Consider the following 14,628-nt stretch of genomic DNA (forward strand, 5'->3'; position numbering starts at 1 on the left):
CACCAAATTGGACAACCGAGGTGTTTAAGATTGTTAAAGTGCAACATACTAATCCCGTAACATATCTACTCGAGGATTATCGCAAAAAATCTATCGCTGGAGCATTTTACGAGCACGAGTTGCATCGCGCGAATTATCCAGATGTGTATCTCATGGAGAAAGTACTGCGCAGGAGGGGTGACGAGGTTTACGTGAAATGGTTGGGATTTGATAGCTCGCACAATTCTTGGGTACATAAGGATCATGTAATTTAATTTTATAAGAAATACAATGTATTCAATATAAAAAATATATGAAATATTTTAAATATACAAAATCTTTATTAATAGATCCTTTCCAATAGTCATTACAATACATAAAATATGAAATATACATACAAGAAAAAAAATCACACACACACACACACACACACACACGCACACACACATTATATTTTATAAAGATATCTTATAATGTCCCCACGGTAACGTATCAATAGTTGTAGGTACGATATACCGCTTGTCGTCGAACGGACTTAGAGCAATTTTTGTTTCGCGAATGGTGCATACCTTGTGTAATTTTGAACTTATACACAATTGACTACGCGTTATTTCAATCTCTTCGTTCAAACACCGCGTGTAATCGTTAAACGTTATCGTTCTCGCAACAACGTTACTCTTGACGCCTTTTACCTTTTTCGTATCCTTCTTACCATCCACGCGCAACGCATACATTTTTGCTCTAAGCCCGACAAATTCAATCATTATGGTACCGTTGTTTTCATCCTTCATTAGACCCGGTACCTTTTTATTCACGAGCGGTATACCGTACGCATTGTCTATCGCATAGTCGCTCGTATCAAATCTGCTGATGTCGCGTTTCATATTCTCATACACATCGTCGCACTCAATGTGATATATAAGACTATCCGTATCAGTGTACATGACTTTGCATCTCTCCCGATACATTGGTACCATATAATCGTGGTGAAATTCGTACAAACATGTCTTGGATATATCGAGAATACACATACCTACGTAAATTGGTTTGTAGAATTTCACCTCGAGTTTACGTAATTCTACAGCGATTAGATTTTCCGAAAAAATGCTTCTGCTATGAAAATTTGGTTTTGCAATCAATGTCTCTGCGCCGTACCTTCCGTCCCATTTTGTTAAAAGTTTAACATCTACGCGATTGCGCACATTTTCCATCGTTTTGCCAAACACTGCATTATTCATTAGTTTGTACAAATTTTTTTCAAAATCATTTTTTGCTAGTGTTCTAAATTTTGTGTTGAGTTCTATATAAGTACGGAGCCACGGAGATTGAGTGAATTGTAATATACGATGAATTTTTGTAACACGAAGACCGTGACGTGAACATTGCTGCAGGTTGCGGTAGTGTATCACGTAACGCTTCTTATCGTATACGGTTGCGAGAAGCTTGCCCTCGCGCTTGCCGGGTGGTTTGTCGTGTGTCGGACAAAACGGTAGGTCAGTGTGCGAATCGTGAAGATGCTGCGGATACTCGAGATCGACTTCGAGGATGTAGCCTGTAGACGAATCGAGCGCGATCGATGATACATCAAAATTGGAAACATTATCGACCCACTGAAAATCGGCGTAGGGCAATGGTTGACACATTGCCCATCCGTATAAATTATTAACATCGAAATACATCAAGTACGTTGATGGTTTTGATAAGTCATACGACTGCATGTACTTGTTATTAGCACGCGCGTACCTGTTGGAACATTGACTCAGACCACCGCGTATACCTCGTTCGATAAACATAACCATGTCAATGTCTGTGAGTAATTCAAATATAATTTTTGTATACTTTAACATGGCGTCCCACGTGTAACCGGGAAGAGTATAGTAATACGCGGGGTCGAGCCCATAACTCTTGATACAACTCTCTCGGAAATTTTCAAAAATGTCTACTAATAACAAAACATCGATTTTTAAATACAGATCGCTATATTCGCCTAGCGTTCGAATGGAGAATAGCTTCCACACAATCTCAGCGTGCGCGTAATCGCTCTCAGATACTGTGTTACCTGTCAAGGAACTGTAAAATGATTCTCGTGATGGTAAACACGCATCTTGCAATTTATCTACGCAGTCAATGTACTCGTACGGGAAGACACCTTTTCTTGTTAATAAATTGAAATCTTCGGCGGATAAATTTTTATATTCCGATTGTAAAATTTTGAGTTTATCCTTGCTCAGAAAAGACGCCAATTTGTCGAGACTTGTTGTGAGAAATTTATATGAATCTATGAAACGTAATTTAATGTGATTTCCCGGTTTGTTTTTCGTACCTTTAACATGTTTTGTAAATGAAATATATTTTTCTTTTGTTATCGGAAGTAAATCGATTCCCCCTTCGAACGCTGTGGCTATTTCCTCGATTATAAAGTGAGAATCATAACCAGATAAATTGTGAAATACTATTGGAATGCAAAAAGATTCTTTGTAATTTAGATTGCAATTTGAATGCGCGGGACCTCTGTACCGCCCGGTCAAATGACAATGATCGCGTACGCGCGTATCATCTTCTACGAATGGTTTCTCACATATATGACACTGAGTCGCACTTCGAAATTCTTTCCATTCATTTTGCGTTAAATTTACCATGGGGACATTGGTTGTTAAAATATTTTCTACATGTTGCGCCAAATTTTTAAGTTCGTCGGTGAACCATGCAACGCAATTGGCTTCGCGACGAGAATGATACGCGGATAACGAATTATCGTACGAGCAATGTACATAATAAGCCATACTAAATACTTGGTGATGTTGATAAAAATTTTCTTCTTCTTTTTTCACCAAAACGCACTCCAGGTCGGCGTACACGACGAAAGGTAGTCGCTCCTTCCTGTTGTAGTTGGTAAATGCGAGCCACTTATCCTTATCGCTCGGTAATCGGATAGCGCAGTCGTTCATCTTTCCACAGTCTACTGTATGTGATTGCAATTTCTCGACCGAGTGAAAATAGTGCATGAATCTGTAAAATAAAAGTTAAAATTTTTATATCCTTGTTTTAAATATTTTTAGACAGTTTTATTAAATATACATACCGATCGCAGATATATTTTTTAGTCTTGTGTTTGCTGAGTTGCATACTAACAAGTCTAGATAGATTCTTGATCCATGCAAAATGTCCGATATCTTGCGCATCTTGCACGTAGAGCAAGTTGATGTGCTTGTCTCTCTTTTGCTCCGTAAGGTGAATAGGGACAATGTTTTCGTTTTCAAAACTGTACACGTTGATTGAAATGTCATTATAAATTTCAAATTTTTTAATTTGATTAAGAGTGACTGGAAACTCAATATCTTGGAGATTTAGTACTGTTGTATAATGCGGGTACGATGATTGTCGGTGTGTGCATCTTTCAGCTGGATACAGAGCAGCCACTACCGCCCACGCAAAACATGCATTGTCTTTAGATTGCACGTTAACCACTGCTCGTTTCATTATTATCTTTCGCGATAATTGCACGTAACATCCGGCGCGCATAGGATTATATTTATTTATATTTACAGTCAAATTTAGTATACGCGATAATGCCCATCCGCTATCGCGTTCCTGAAATTCTTCGAGCGATGCAAGGATTGGCTCGACGACTCGCCGCTCATACCACTCGCGTAAATCGGATGTATGTAAGAGTTCACACTTTCTCGTATTGATTGATTTATTGGCATGCTTATCGCCCGCCACAAACTCGCCGTTAAACACTGTATTCACTTTCACACTGTTATGTTTTTGCATAACGTCTCGCACGTGCTCGAGCACAATGTCACTCGCATCTTCCAAAAATTGACGAGGTTCGATGTGATTATAATTTATAACCGCACCAGTCAAGATGCGGCTCTCAAACGCCGTATCAATCTCTCGCCATATGAGTTTCTCCGAGTTATTTTCACTACTATAATCACCACCACTGGGTATAAACTGTCTCTGCAATCGAGTTTTTGCACCCTCGAGTCGCGCAATTCTTGTCACCAAAGATTGTCTATTTCCGATTGAGAGTCGCGGACGCTTGACACGGCTGCGTTCTTCAAGCTCTTCGATAAACTCCTCGCAATGCTGCAGCCATCCAAAATATTCACCCAATGTGGTGACTTGGTGGGAACGCTCCAACAAGTCGCGTTCTTTCTGCTGCACGTTTTCCATTTTTTCTCTCTCTATTTTTGTGTGCAAACATAACACATATTACGCGACATTATTATATGTAATAAAATTTGACAGCTACTGCACCATCGCATATCCACCTCATCGGGCGATGTAACTTTATGTCTCCGTATTTCGTATATTAATCCGATGTCATCTCGAAAGGTGTCCATACACGAAGCACAGAGAGCTAGAGCACCACCCGTTGAATAATAAAAGTGTATGGCGCAAATCTTACGTTGATTTTGCGTACGGAGTTGTTCATTTTCTACTACATTGTCGTCAAAATCGGTATTACTGCAATCACTAATATAATTACTATCGTCCGACAACGCATGCTCTTCGTCTGACGACTCGTCTATTATCGCTTCGAAATTAATATTTTCCATTTATTCACTATTCACTGTCACTAACAATTCCAATGCCTGATAGTAACCACTCAAATTTTTTTTTGCTTTTCCACAGTTTCCTCTATGCCTTTTCAAATCGTACTATGGTTTGACGGGGCTCTCATTCTTCTTATATTTCGCCTAATGCTGTCTTAACACATCCTACCGAACGTCAACGCTTTTGCATCTATAAAAACGTTCCGACATGTTCGTCGCAGCGTCAGCCAAAATTTCTATTGTTTTCCCACGACTTTTATCCCTTCTAAAATGTCCCCCGGCTATAAATCAACCACAAAGATAAACACCTTGCAGTTGCAGTTCTTTCCCTAAAAATTCGGAAGATGTTTCGCTCCAGTTTTATGGGAGATTTTCCGCGAGGGTGCAAAGCTGTCGAACGCCGGCGCTTAAAATCTCTTTTTCCATAATATTCTAATGGTCATAAAATGATCATAAAAATTAGAAAAAAAGAAAAAAACACTTTTATAGTTTCTAAAATGTCCCCCGGCTATAAATCAACCACAAAGATAAACACCTTGCAGTTGCAGTTCTTTCCCTAAAAATTATGGAAGATGTTTTGCTCCAGTTTTATGGAAGATTTTCCGCGAGGGTGCAAAGCTGCCGAACGTCGGCGCTTAAAATCCTAATGATATAATGACCATAAAATGATCATAAAACTAGAAAAAAAACAATTTTATGACTTCTAAAATGCCCCCGGCTATAAAATCAACCGCAAAGATAAACATCTACTTTCGAACGTGTGTAGGATCCTTCCCCCCCACCCCCCCACCCCCTTTCCCTAACATCAGACCCCTCGCGCCTCCCAGATACCCCCGCCCCCGCACCCCCCTCAGCGTCCCATGGCTTAGAATCCCCACTATAACACTACTCATGATCACTTAAAATAAAATTTATAACTAATTATATAAAAATATTAAAAGATTATAATCTATTCTAATGTTTATTTTGTTTATTTTATGTATGTCGCCATATTGAACTGTACCGTTACATCACCTCAGGATCTGGGGCAAGCAGTGTAATAAACTGTTGCACGGAATATTATTGCACTGATAAAAAGAACAGCAACATCTGACGTCACTTCTGCTAAAACGAACATTTTAGTGTACACTTTCTGAACTAGTGCAGTCAGTTCAGCTAAAAAGAACAAACCTTATGATATTTATTTTCTTATGAAGCTCATTGTGTGTGTTAATGTGAACTAATTGTAAATTTTATTAGAAATTACACATGTTTTATTGTTCTTTTATATAATAAGAAAAATATACTAATGGCAAGTACTTATTTTAAAAACCATTGAGTTAAAGTGCTATGCGACAATCAAATTTGAAGAAAAGTACTCTACGCATCTCGCTCGAATGCATCTGCCTTATAAAATGTACCTTAGATTTAATTTTTTTAAATATAAATTGGGAAATAAATTGGCTATGAGAGTTGTATGCGGATGTTATAGCGAAAATGAATTCTCTTTAACTCATTTTTTTTAATATTAACTGAAATACGGCCGTAACGAGAAAAATGTTATGTAAACAGTTAAGCGCTCTTTGAGTGCGACGTTGGTCTCATCAAATTTATCTTAACAGTTTTTTAATTTAAAATAAAATGGCTGCAGCGAGATAGTTGAGTTATTAGTAACGTCAATTTACTTTTTATAATGTCTGGTCGCACTTAAAAAACTTGCACGATTTGGTTATTAAAAGTACATTTTATGAAAAATTATTTGTCCATTTTTAATATTTGAAATAAAGAAAATACTTTTGTATTTCGACAGCCTAAAAGTAAGTACAAAATTAAAATACATTAATTACAACGCGCGCGGCAGAAAATGTTTTTACATGAAAAGTTGCTTGTCTTTTTTGCGACGTTAAACTTACTAAGTTGTACTAGGATATTTTTTTAGTTGAAAAAATACACATGGCCACAGTCAGATATTTTTTTTTAAATTTCTTTAAACTATTTTATTTTCCACTTCTTTGGCAGTATGCACAATTTATAAAACTTTTCTCATGTGCTATGCATGTGCACTTTGCAAAAAAAATTATGTTTCTTTTGTTTAAAAAATTTATTGTAACAATTAAACAATGAACAAGTATTAAAGTTTATTTTTACGCTTTATTGTATTAATTTGTTACATTTACGCCCGTGTAGCGAACGTGTTTAGAAATTTCTTGGTTATATCCGTGTTGGCTTAGCAACCATTTGTTTATCTTCATGTAATGACTAAAACAATTGCTTTTAAACAAAAGAAAATGCTTTATTTGTCATTCTTGTTTGTCATTTTGGGCATGAAACATCATAAATCATGCCATATTTTATAGAAGATTATTTTAATATGATCCGTTTGTATTTTACAAACAGGTTAAATCCAGCTCTCGCGGCTAGGGAATATCAGCGAATATCCAAACGTACGATATCCAGATGTAAATGTGATCCGTAGTGCGAGACGTTTACGTGAAACTGGCAATGTTATGCCTGTACAATTTGAAGGATGTCTTCATAATATGAGAAATCTGGAAGTGGAAGAAGATGTGATGGCGCGGGTCGAAGCCGATCCTCGAACAAGTATTATAATATAAATCACTTTGAGTAACGAAAGAGAGTGGAATTCATTCTATAAGTCTATATAATATTGATAATTATTTCAACATAATTTTACCGCCATATTCATTTTAACATTTCGAACTTCGAATTGATGAAGTCGAATGTATTTTATTAGACACTCCGAAAGCCTTCAAGTAACAGTTTTCACGCAACAGCGATGACTTTTCCAAGCAAGCTGCCATATTGGATCAGCCATTTTGAATGACAGTTTATTGTGGATATTTATAACACGCTTGGAATGACCAGTCGAGTAATAACACCACAAAGACTGTAACGGTGCACCTTTCTCGACGTCTCGGACAAGCTCGTCGGTTCCAGGATTCGGGAGAAGGGGAAGACTCCAATTGACGAGAACGGGTTTATTAGCGATAAATGTTTATTAACCGGCAGTATTTACATGTGGTTGGGGTTGTGTGCTACTTACATGTGTGCTTGTGTAGGTGTGATGTGTGTGTATGCGTGTGTGGGGGTGAATGAGCGCCAGCGGGTGTGTGCGGTAAGCTTTCCGGGACAAGCGGTTAGCGGTGCAAGTTACAGGCTGGTTGCGGGTATCTATAAGCTAGGCGGGTGCGAGCGAGTCGCAATACAATGCCTAGTATCTACAAGCTAGGCGGCGCGGGTGCGAGCGAGTTGCAGTGCAAATGGTTCTTTACCAGTGGGTACGGTGCGGGTCGCGACGGGTTTCGCAGCGCAGTTATTGACGAGCAGGCCGCTGGGCGGCGATCAGGCGCGTAGTCGTCGGTCATCGGGAACACCCGGCAGGAGAAGAGAACACCCTTCTCCCGGATCGACGGTTGGTCGAGATCGCGGCCGCCAGGAACACCCGGCAGAAGGAGAACACACCCTCCTTCCGGATCGCGTGGTCGGGAGCGGAGTTGGTCATCAGGAACACCCGGCAGGAGAAGAAAACACTCTTCTCCCGGATCGACGGTTGGTCGGGATTGCGGCCGCCGGGAACACCCGGCAGAAGGAGAGTACACCCTTCTTCCGGATCGCGTGGTCGAGAGCGGAGTCGGTCACCGGGAACACCTGGCAGGAAAAGAGAACACCCTTCTCCCGGATCAACGGTCAGGAACTTGGAAAGAGGCTTGAATCTAGCTGCTGGCTTCGCTTCGGAGTTCAACTCTGAGGCTCTTACCCGGCCGGATTCAAGATCAGAACAGGTTAGGTTAGGTGTCTGGTCGTCGGTCGGTCGAGCTTATATACCCGGGAGCCTTCCCTCTCTCTCGCTTCATTCGAGAGAGAGAGGGATCCCAGTGGAGATGACTCGCGCGGTGGGGCGCGCATAGGCGCCTGGTCTCGCAATTTTTGGGGTGGGCGTTCGGCCCCAAGACCGTTAGTAACGGTGTTCGTTACAAACAATTAAATCACTTATTCCGAGGATACCGCATAAGATATTTGAACATTTGTTACAGTATAATATTGTACTTTGTTTTTGAATCTCGCCAAGTTCCCATCGCTTTTTTTTAGGCTTTAAAAAAATATTTTTGCATTCTGCAGGGCACTACCAACGATAATTTATATGAATTTTAGGCGCCGATTGATAGGCAAAAATCGTCACTTTTTACCGGCCCTCTTTTCAAGTTTTAAATAGCAGGTAGTGTTTAAAAATAATGTAAATTATTTAAATACGATAAACTGCTAGATTTGCGAAAAAAATCAAGAAAACTTATTAATGGTTCAGTTTTGAAGTCTAGGACTTCTTGAAATTTATAACAAAATATGTTTTTACATTTTGCAATCTTTCGGTCTTTCTCCTGTGATTGGAGTTTCACGTATTTATTTTTGGTTAAATTTTTAGCTTTTTTATTTAGATATTTTAGTATTTTCTTTCGTTCCGGTTTTTTTTACTTCTGCTTTCTTCAAAAAACCAAAAACTACTTCTATAAAGTAATAATGTTATTTATGTGTATTTATGTATGGCGAACTTCAAATAATTATCCTTAGATTGGACCAGTATTCTTGCCGGAGAGATTAAACGGTTTAAATTATCTGAAATTTTTGCGCGATGAGTTGCTAAATTTACTTTTTCCTCCCGCTGCTATCGACGATATGTCGCTATTTCGACGTAACATCATTTTTATGCATGATAGATGTCTAGCACACAATGTAGGTTACAATTATTATAAATTATTAAATATATTTGAAAACATAATTTATTTTAATAAAAATTCTTTTGTCTTAATTAAATAATAAATTAATGTAAAATTTAAATTTTTTTAGTACAACTTATAAAGAATTTACAACTATTAATATTACTTTGCAATATGTTTTTTGCATCATAAAATACTAGCTTCTGAAAGCTTCTAAACTTATGATTTTTAATAAACACTTGACGCTTTGCTATTATTTCAATGTATTTTCGCAACTTTTGATTTTAAAGAAATTTTATTTTATACAGATAAATATTATTTTTTTTCGTAGACGAAAATTATGTTTAATTATTATTACTTACTTGTTTGAAAATTTTTTTAATTTGTATCTCAACAGAAAATCTGTATGATAAAAATATCAGCAGTACGCTCAATTTTTAAAAACTATACCTTTCATAGATGTGTTAAATATGAAAAGAATGTCAATATCGATGAATGTTGAAACATAGTTTTCTATAAAACTGAGTAAAAATAAATAGGAATTTTATAACATATTTTATCATTGTTTCAATTAATTATTTAATTTTAATTATTTAATTAATTAATTTATTGTTTTAACTAACAGCACCTGTCCATCAATATTTAAATAATACATATAGTGATAATTGGATGGGTCGTGGAGCACTTTTCTGGCAATGGCCACCAAGATTACCAGATTTTAATCCTTGTCACTTTTTCTTGTGGAGTGCACAGAAAGAGAGAATTTATTTTAGCCGTATAGAAACACAGGACGAATTGGAGGAGCAAATTGAAATAGCGTTTGCTACCATACAGCGGCAGCACATACGAAATGCCACAGGAAGTGTTGCATACAGGGCAAATAAATGTTTGGAAGCTAATGGTGGTCAGCATTTAATGTAAGAAAAAGTAAATACTTTATTACTATTTAATAAATAAATTAATTTTCTTTACTGTCATTTATAACCTTGATAATATTACATGCACTGATACAACTTCTTATTAAATAAGAAAAAAAATTGCAGCAAACATACTGGCATCTTGCTAATAAGTAAAGTAAGTTTGTTTTATGTGTAAAAGTCCTATGATTATGTAATTGTTTATTTGTAAATTTCTGTTATATCGTTTTTTTTTTAGTTTAGCGCATGAACTAAATGATTTTTCAAACAAGTACCTAGCTAGCAATTTGATAATTTTCGCAAGCGATTTTTTAAGTAAAGTCTGCTTAGTCTTCCAAAATAATTATTAATATTAATTAAATTATCTTGCCTTCTTACTTATTAAAAATAAATTCTTTCATTAAATTAACAAAGTCTGTATCGTGATAGAGAATCACGCGAATTTTTACGTGATGAGTATTCCTGTAAATTATTTTGTTACTTATATCAAAAATAAGTTGAGTAAAATAAATAAATAAATCGCAAGCACTTTCGCTCCGCTCGGTACGAGAGCATGAGAGCCGTCGCGCCGCAGCCTTTCTCACTTTGCGCGCTCTGCCTCTGGCTTCCTCTTGTAGCTTCGCGCTGATTGACTGATTACAATAATTAATTGTGGCGAAATTATTCATCGGATCGAAAAACAGTATTAGACATTTTTTCTTAGATTCTTATTCTCTATCGAATGACACTGAGCGTATGCGACACTTTTTTAACATCTTGTATATACCTGTTTTACATTTTTAATCTCTTTAAAAAAAAAATATTACATATTTTTGTGAAGTGATTATATATTTTTGGAACAATTGCCTTTTCTTAAAATTTTAATTAAAAGAAAATAATTAACTATTCTCTAATTATATGACCGGCTGGTCATTTATACGCAAGCGCATTATGGTCATGTTTTTTAAACATATTTCGCGCGAGACGCTATTACGTCTCTTGATTTATATATTTTATAAGATTATGTATGTGCCTAAAATTATGTTGTGCAAATACATGTTGCTCCAATAAGACAAAGTCTTATAGCAACATATTCAAGAGTCCTGTTTGGCCACGTTAATATTGCGATTGACCCCGGTCCCGATTGACCATAGTCCTGATTGACCACGGTCCTAATTGGCCACCGTCCCAATTGACCACGGTCCTGAATGATCACAGTCCCGTTTGATCATATTGATATTGACCACGTTACGATTGACCACATTGATATTGGGTGCGTTCAGCAATCGCAACTGTTGGGTGAGTGGCTGCTGGACGCTCTTGGCTCAGTCACTGCTACTCAACATGTTTAGGGAGCGGACGCTATTTTTTCCATCAAATTTTTTGTCTGCAACGTAAATGGAACATTTTATAAAACTGGTGGGATAACCAGTTCCCTTCGATGAAATCCCATCTAGCAGCTATACTATCTACCGCCATATCCAAGGGAACGTTTGTGAACAGCGATACCACATCCAATGAGACCAAATCGAATTGGTTGATAATATAGAAGCCCGCAAACTTATCTACCAACTGGAAACTGTTACCATACATAACTGTCTGCAATCGGAACCGAACTGTGGATAATCTTGTGAAAAAACTTAACCAATCCATGTAACGGGGTGTTCACAGAAGAGATGATAATTTGTAAGGTCAGTCCGGCTTATGAATTTTAGGTAGCCCATAGGCTCTCGGCAACACTTTACTCGTATAATTAAGCAACTTATATGTAATATTAGAAACGTAATTTAATTCTTTTCACCTTGCGAGCAGATCGTGTAGGCCATTAACAATCATTCTAGTTTTTTCACCATAATATAAGTTTTTGTATCACTAAGAAGGACATTCATTTTTTCTAAATATATCATATTCTTGTCAAGGGCGACTGTCACATTGCCTTTATCGACTCGCGTAAAAATCACATCTGGGTTATTGTGCATGAATTTTTTTACGTTCCATAAGGCATCAATGAAGTCTTTATCGAGCAACAATTTCTCAAATTTGAGAGTAGCTAATTTATTTACAATACTTGAGAAATATTTGCATATTTACGCTGTACGTATAAATATATCCAGTGAAAACTGATACAAATGAGTAGTTAACATAATATATTTATTTTTAAAACATTATTTCCCACTTTTTCAATATTTTTTTAGCTTTATTTGCGCTTTTTCAATCTTTTGTAATAAAACTCTTGGCAGTGAAAATGCCCTGAATTCAACTTTATAAAATAAAATTCTTATTTATTTAACAACATTATTTATTAGTGCAAAATAGAAAAAGTAACTGAAATATAGTTAAAAAAAATAAATATATATTATTTAAACAATAACTATAAATATTATATATATTATCATTTAAACAATAACTATAAATATTATTTATTATTAATATTATGTTTGACACTCCATGGGTTAAACGCGGCAACATCGTAACATATTTGGCTTGTAGGTTGGTAGAGATTAATTTGAGGTTACACTACTATCGCGATGTCAAAAGTCATGAAGACTTATCGATGGAAGGGTAAATTTGTGAGTGAAAATACGTATCGAAAAAGAGTTGCACAACAAAAATGTGGACAGCTAAGAAAAAAAACTAAAAGAGGAGAAGAAAAGGAAACATTATTAGTGACACCTAATATAGAATCCAGTGCAATAGTAAATCGTCTATTTACACCACCGAGTTGTGATATTCCAAATACCTTTCAAACACCAAAGAAAGTGACTGATAAATTAATCGCAATGAGTCCTAATATAGAATCCAGTGCAACAGTAAATCGTCCATTTACACCACCGAGTTGTGATATTCCAATTACCTTTCAAACACCCGTTAAAGCTGGCAATTTTCGCTACATTGGTGATATTAGATCGCCGCACTTTGATTCACCTAGGATAGCTAAAAGAGCTTTACAGTTAGCAAATGGAATCATTGCAAAGCAACGAAGGAAAATTAAAATTTTACAACAAGCTACATAGATTAGTTACTCGCATAACGACGATAAAAGGACTTGTAAACCATTTAAAGCAAAAAAATTTGCTGTCAGAAACGACTGCTGAAAATTTAATAGTAACTCATCAAAATATGTACAAATAGTAATATTAATAAATAATAATGATAATAATAATAAATAATATATAATAAAATAAATAAAATAATACATATATAATAAAATATATTATAAAATAATATATAAATAATCTATTATATATATATATATATATATATATAAACAATCAATTTTACAAGTTCGAAGCTTTAAAATGTAAAGTTCGTCAACTAAAAACTTCGATTTTTTGCAATTTAGTCATAGACGAGATGGCGATTCGACAGCAAGTATTTTACGATGGCAAACGACATTATGGGCATATAGATTTAGGCATAAATACGACTAGCGATATAGATAATCCTCGACTAACAAAGAGCGCGTTAGTTTTCATAACGGTGGCATTAAATGGCCATTGGAAAGTCCCTTTAAATTATTTTTTTATTGATTCAATGAGTGGAAAAGAGAGAACCAGTTTACTCACAAAATGTTTGGAACTGATCCATGAAACTAGAGTCATATTGCACTCGCTCACTTTCGATGGTGCAAGTGTGAATTTGAGCATATGCACTAATATGGGCGCAAATTTTGAAATGGGGGAAAACTTTAAGTCCTTATATTGTTTATCCTATTACTGAAGAAAAGATTTTCTGTTTCTTTGATCCATGTCACATACTAAAATTAGTCAGGAACACATTGGGAGATAAATTGGTGTTACATCATAAAGGAAAAGGTATTTATTGGGAAAATATTATATCACTGCAAAAATTACAGGAATCTGAGGATTTGAAATGTGGCACAAAAATAACAAGAAAACATCATGTTTCAAACTGTACGAATAAATGTTAAATTGGCTGCTCAAGTTCTTAGCGAAAATATCAGTGCAGCTTTAAAATTTTGCAAGCAATGTGTTCCTGAGTAATTTAATTACCCGACAGAAAAAACTGCCTTATTTTGTTCGATATTTAATGACGTTTTTGATTTACTAAACGTAAGGTGGAAGTTTTGTAGAACAAAAAAAAAGTGCAATAGCTCTTACAAGTGACAATTTTGATAAATTAAAAAGTGATGCAGAAAATATAATTGAATATATTAAAGATTTGCAAGATTCTAATAATATGTTAATTTTGAAGGGCAACAGAAAAACTGACTTCCTTAGTTTTATTGTATGTTTAACAAATACGTTTGAACTTTTTAATGTTCTTAAAAAAAAAAGGGACTTACATATTTGTTGACATACAAAATTAATCAAGACCACCTTGAAACCTTTTTTAGTGCACTGCGTAGCAGAGGAGGTTTTAATAATAATCCTAATGCAAAACAGTTCGAAAGTAGTTACAAAAGGCTACTTGTTAGACATGAAATTGAGGCATCGAAAAGAGGGAACTGTTTAATTG

General features: G+C 35.8%; 2 protein-coding genes across 2 annotated transcripts in view; both read right to left on the minus strand.

Moving 5' to 3' along the window:
• LOC140674594 (transmembrane protein 114) overlaps nucleotides 1-14,628 on the minus strand; it is a 352,543-nt gene that overhangs the window by 202,259 nt on the left and 135,656 nt on the right. The window lies entirely within an intron of this gene.
• On the minus strand, nucleotides 2,977-4,413 carry LOC140674591 (uncharacterized). The gene has a single exon (XM_072908240.1). It carries the CDS (start codon nucleotides 4,156-4,158, stop codon nucleotides 3,025-3,027), a length of 1,134 nt encoding a protein of 377 aa, XP_072764341.1. The 5' UTR covers nucleotides 4,159-4,413; the 3' UTR covers nucleotides 2,977-3,024.

The sequence above is a fragment of the Anoplolepis gracilipes genome, chromosome 16 (genome assembly GCF_047496725.1).
Source record: "Anoplolepis gracilipes chromosome 16, ASM4749672v1, whole genome shotgun sequence".
Classification (NCBI taxonomy): Eukaryota; Metazoa; Arthropoda; class Insecta; order Hymenoptera; family Formicidae; genus Anoplolepis; species Anoplolepis gracilipes.

Bases quoted from the DNA above. Each gene is read 5' to 3' on its own strand.
- LOC140674591 (XM_072908240.1), bottom strand. From the start codon at position 4,158: ATGGAAAACGTGCAGCAGAAAGAACGCGACTTGTTGGAGCGTTCCCAC.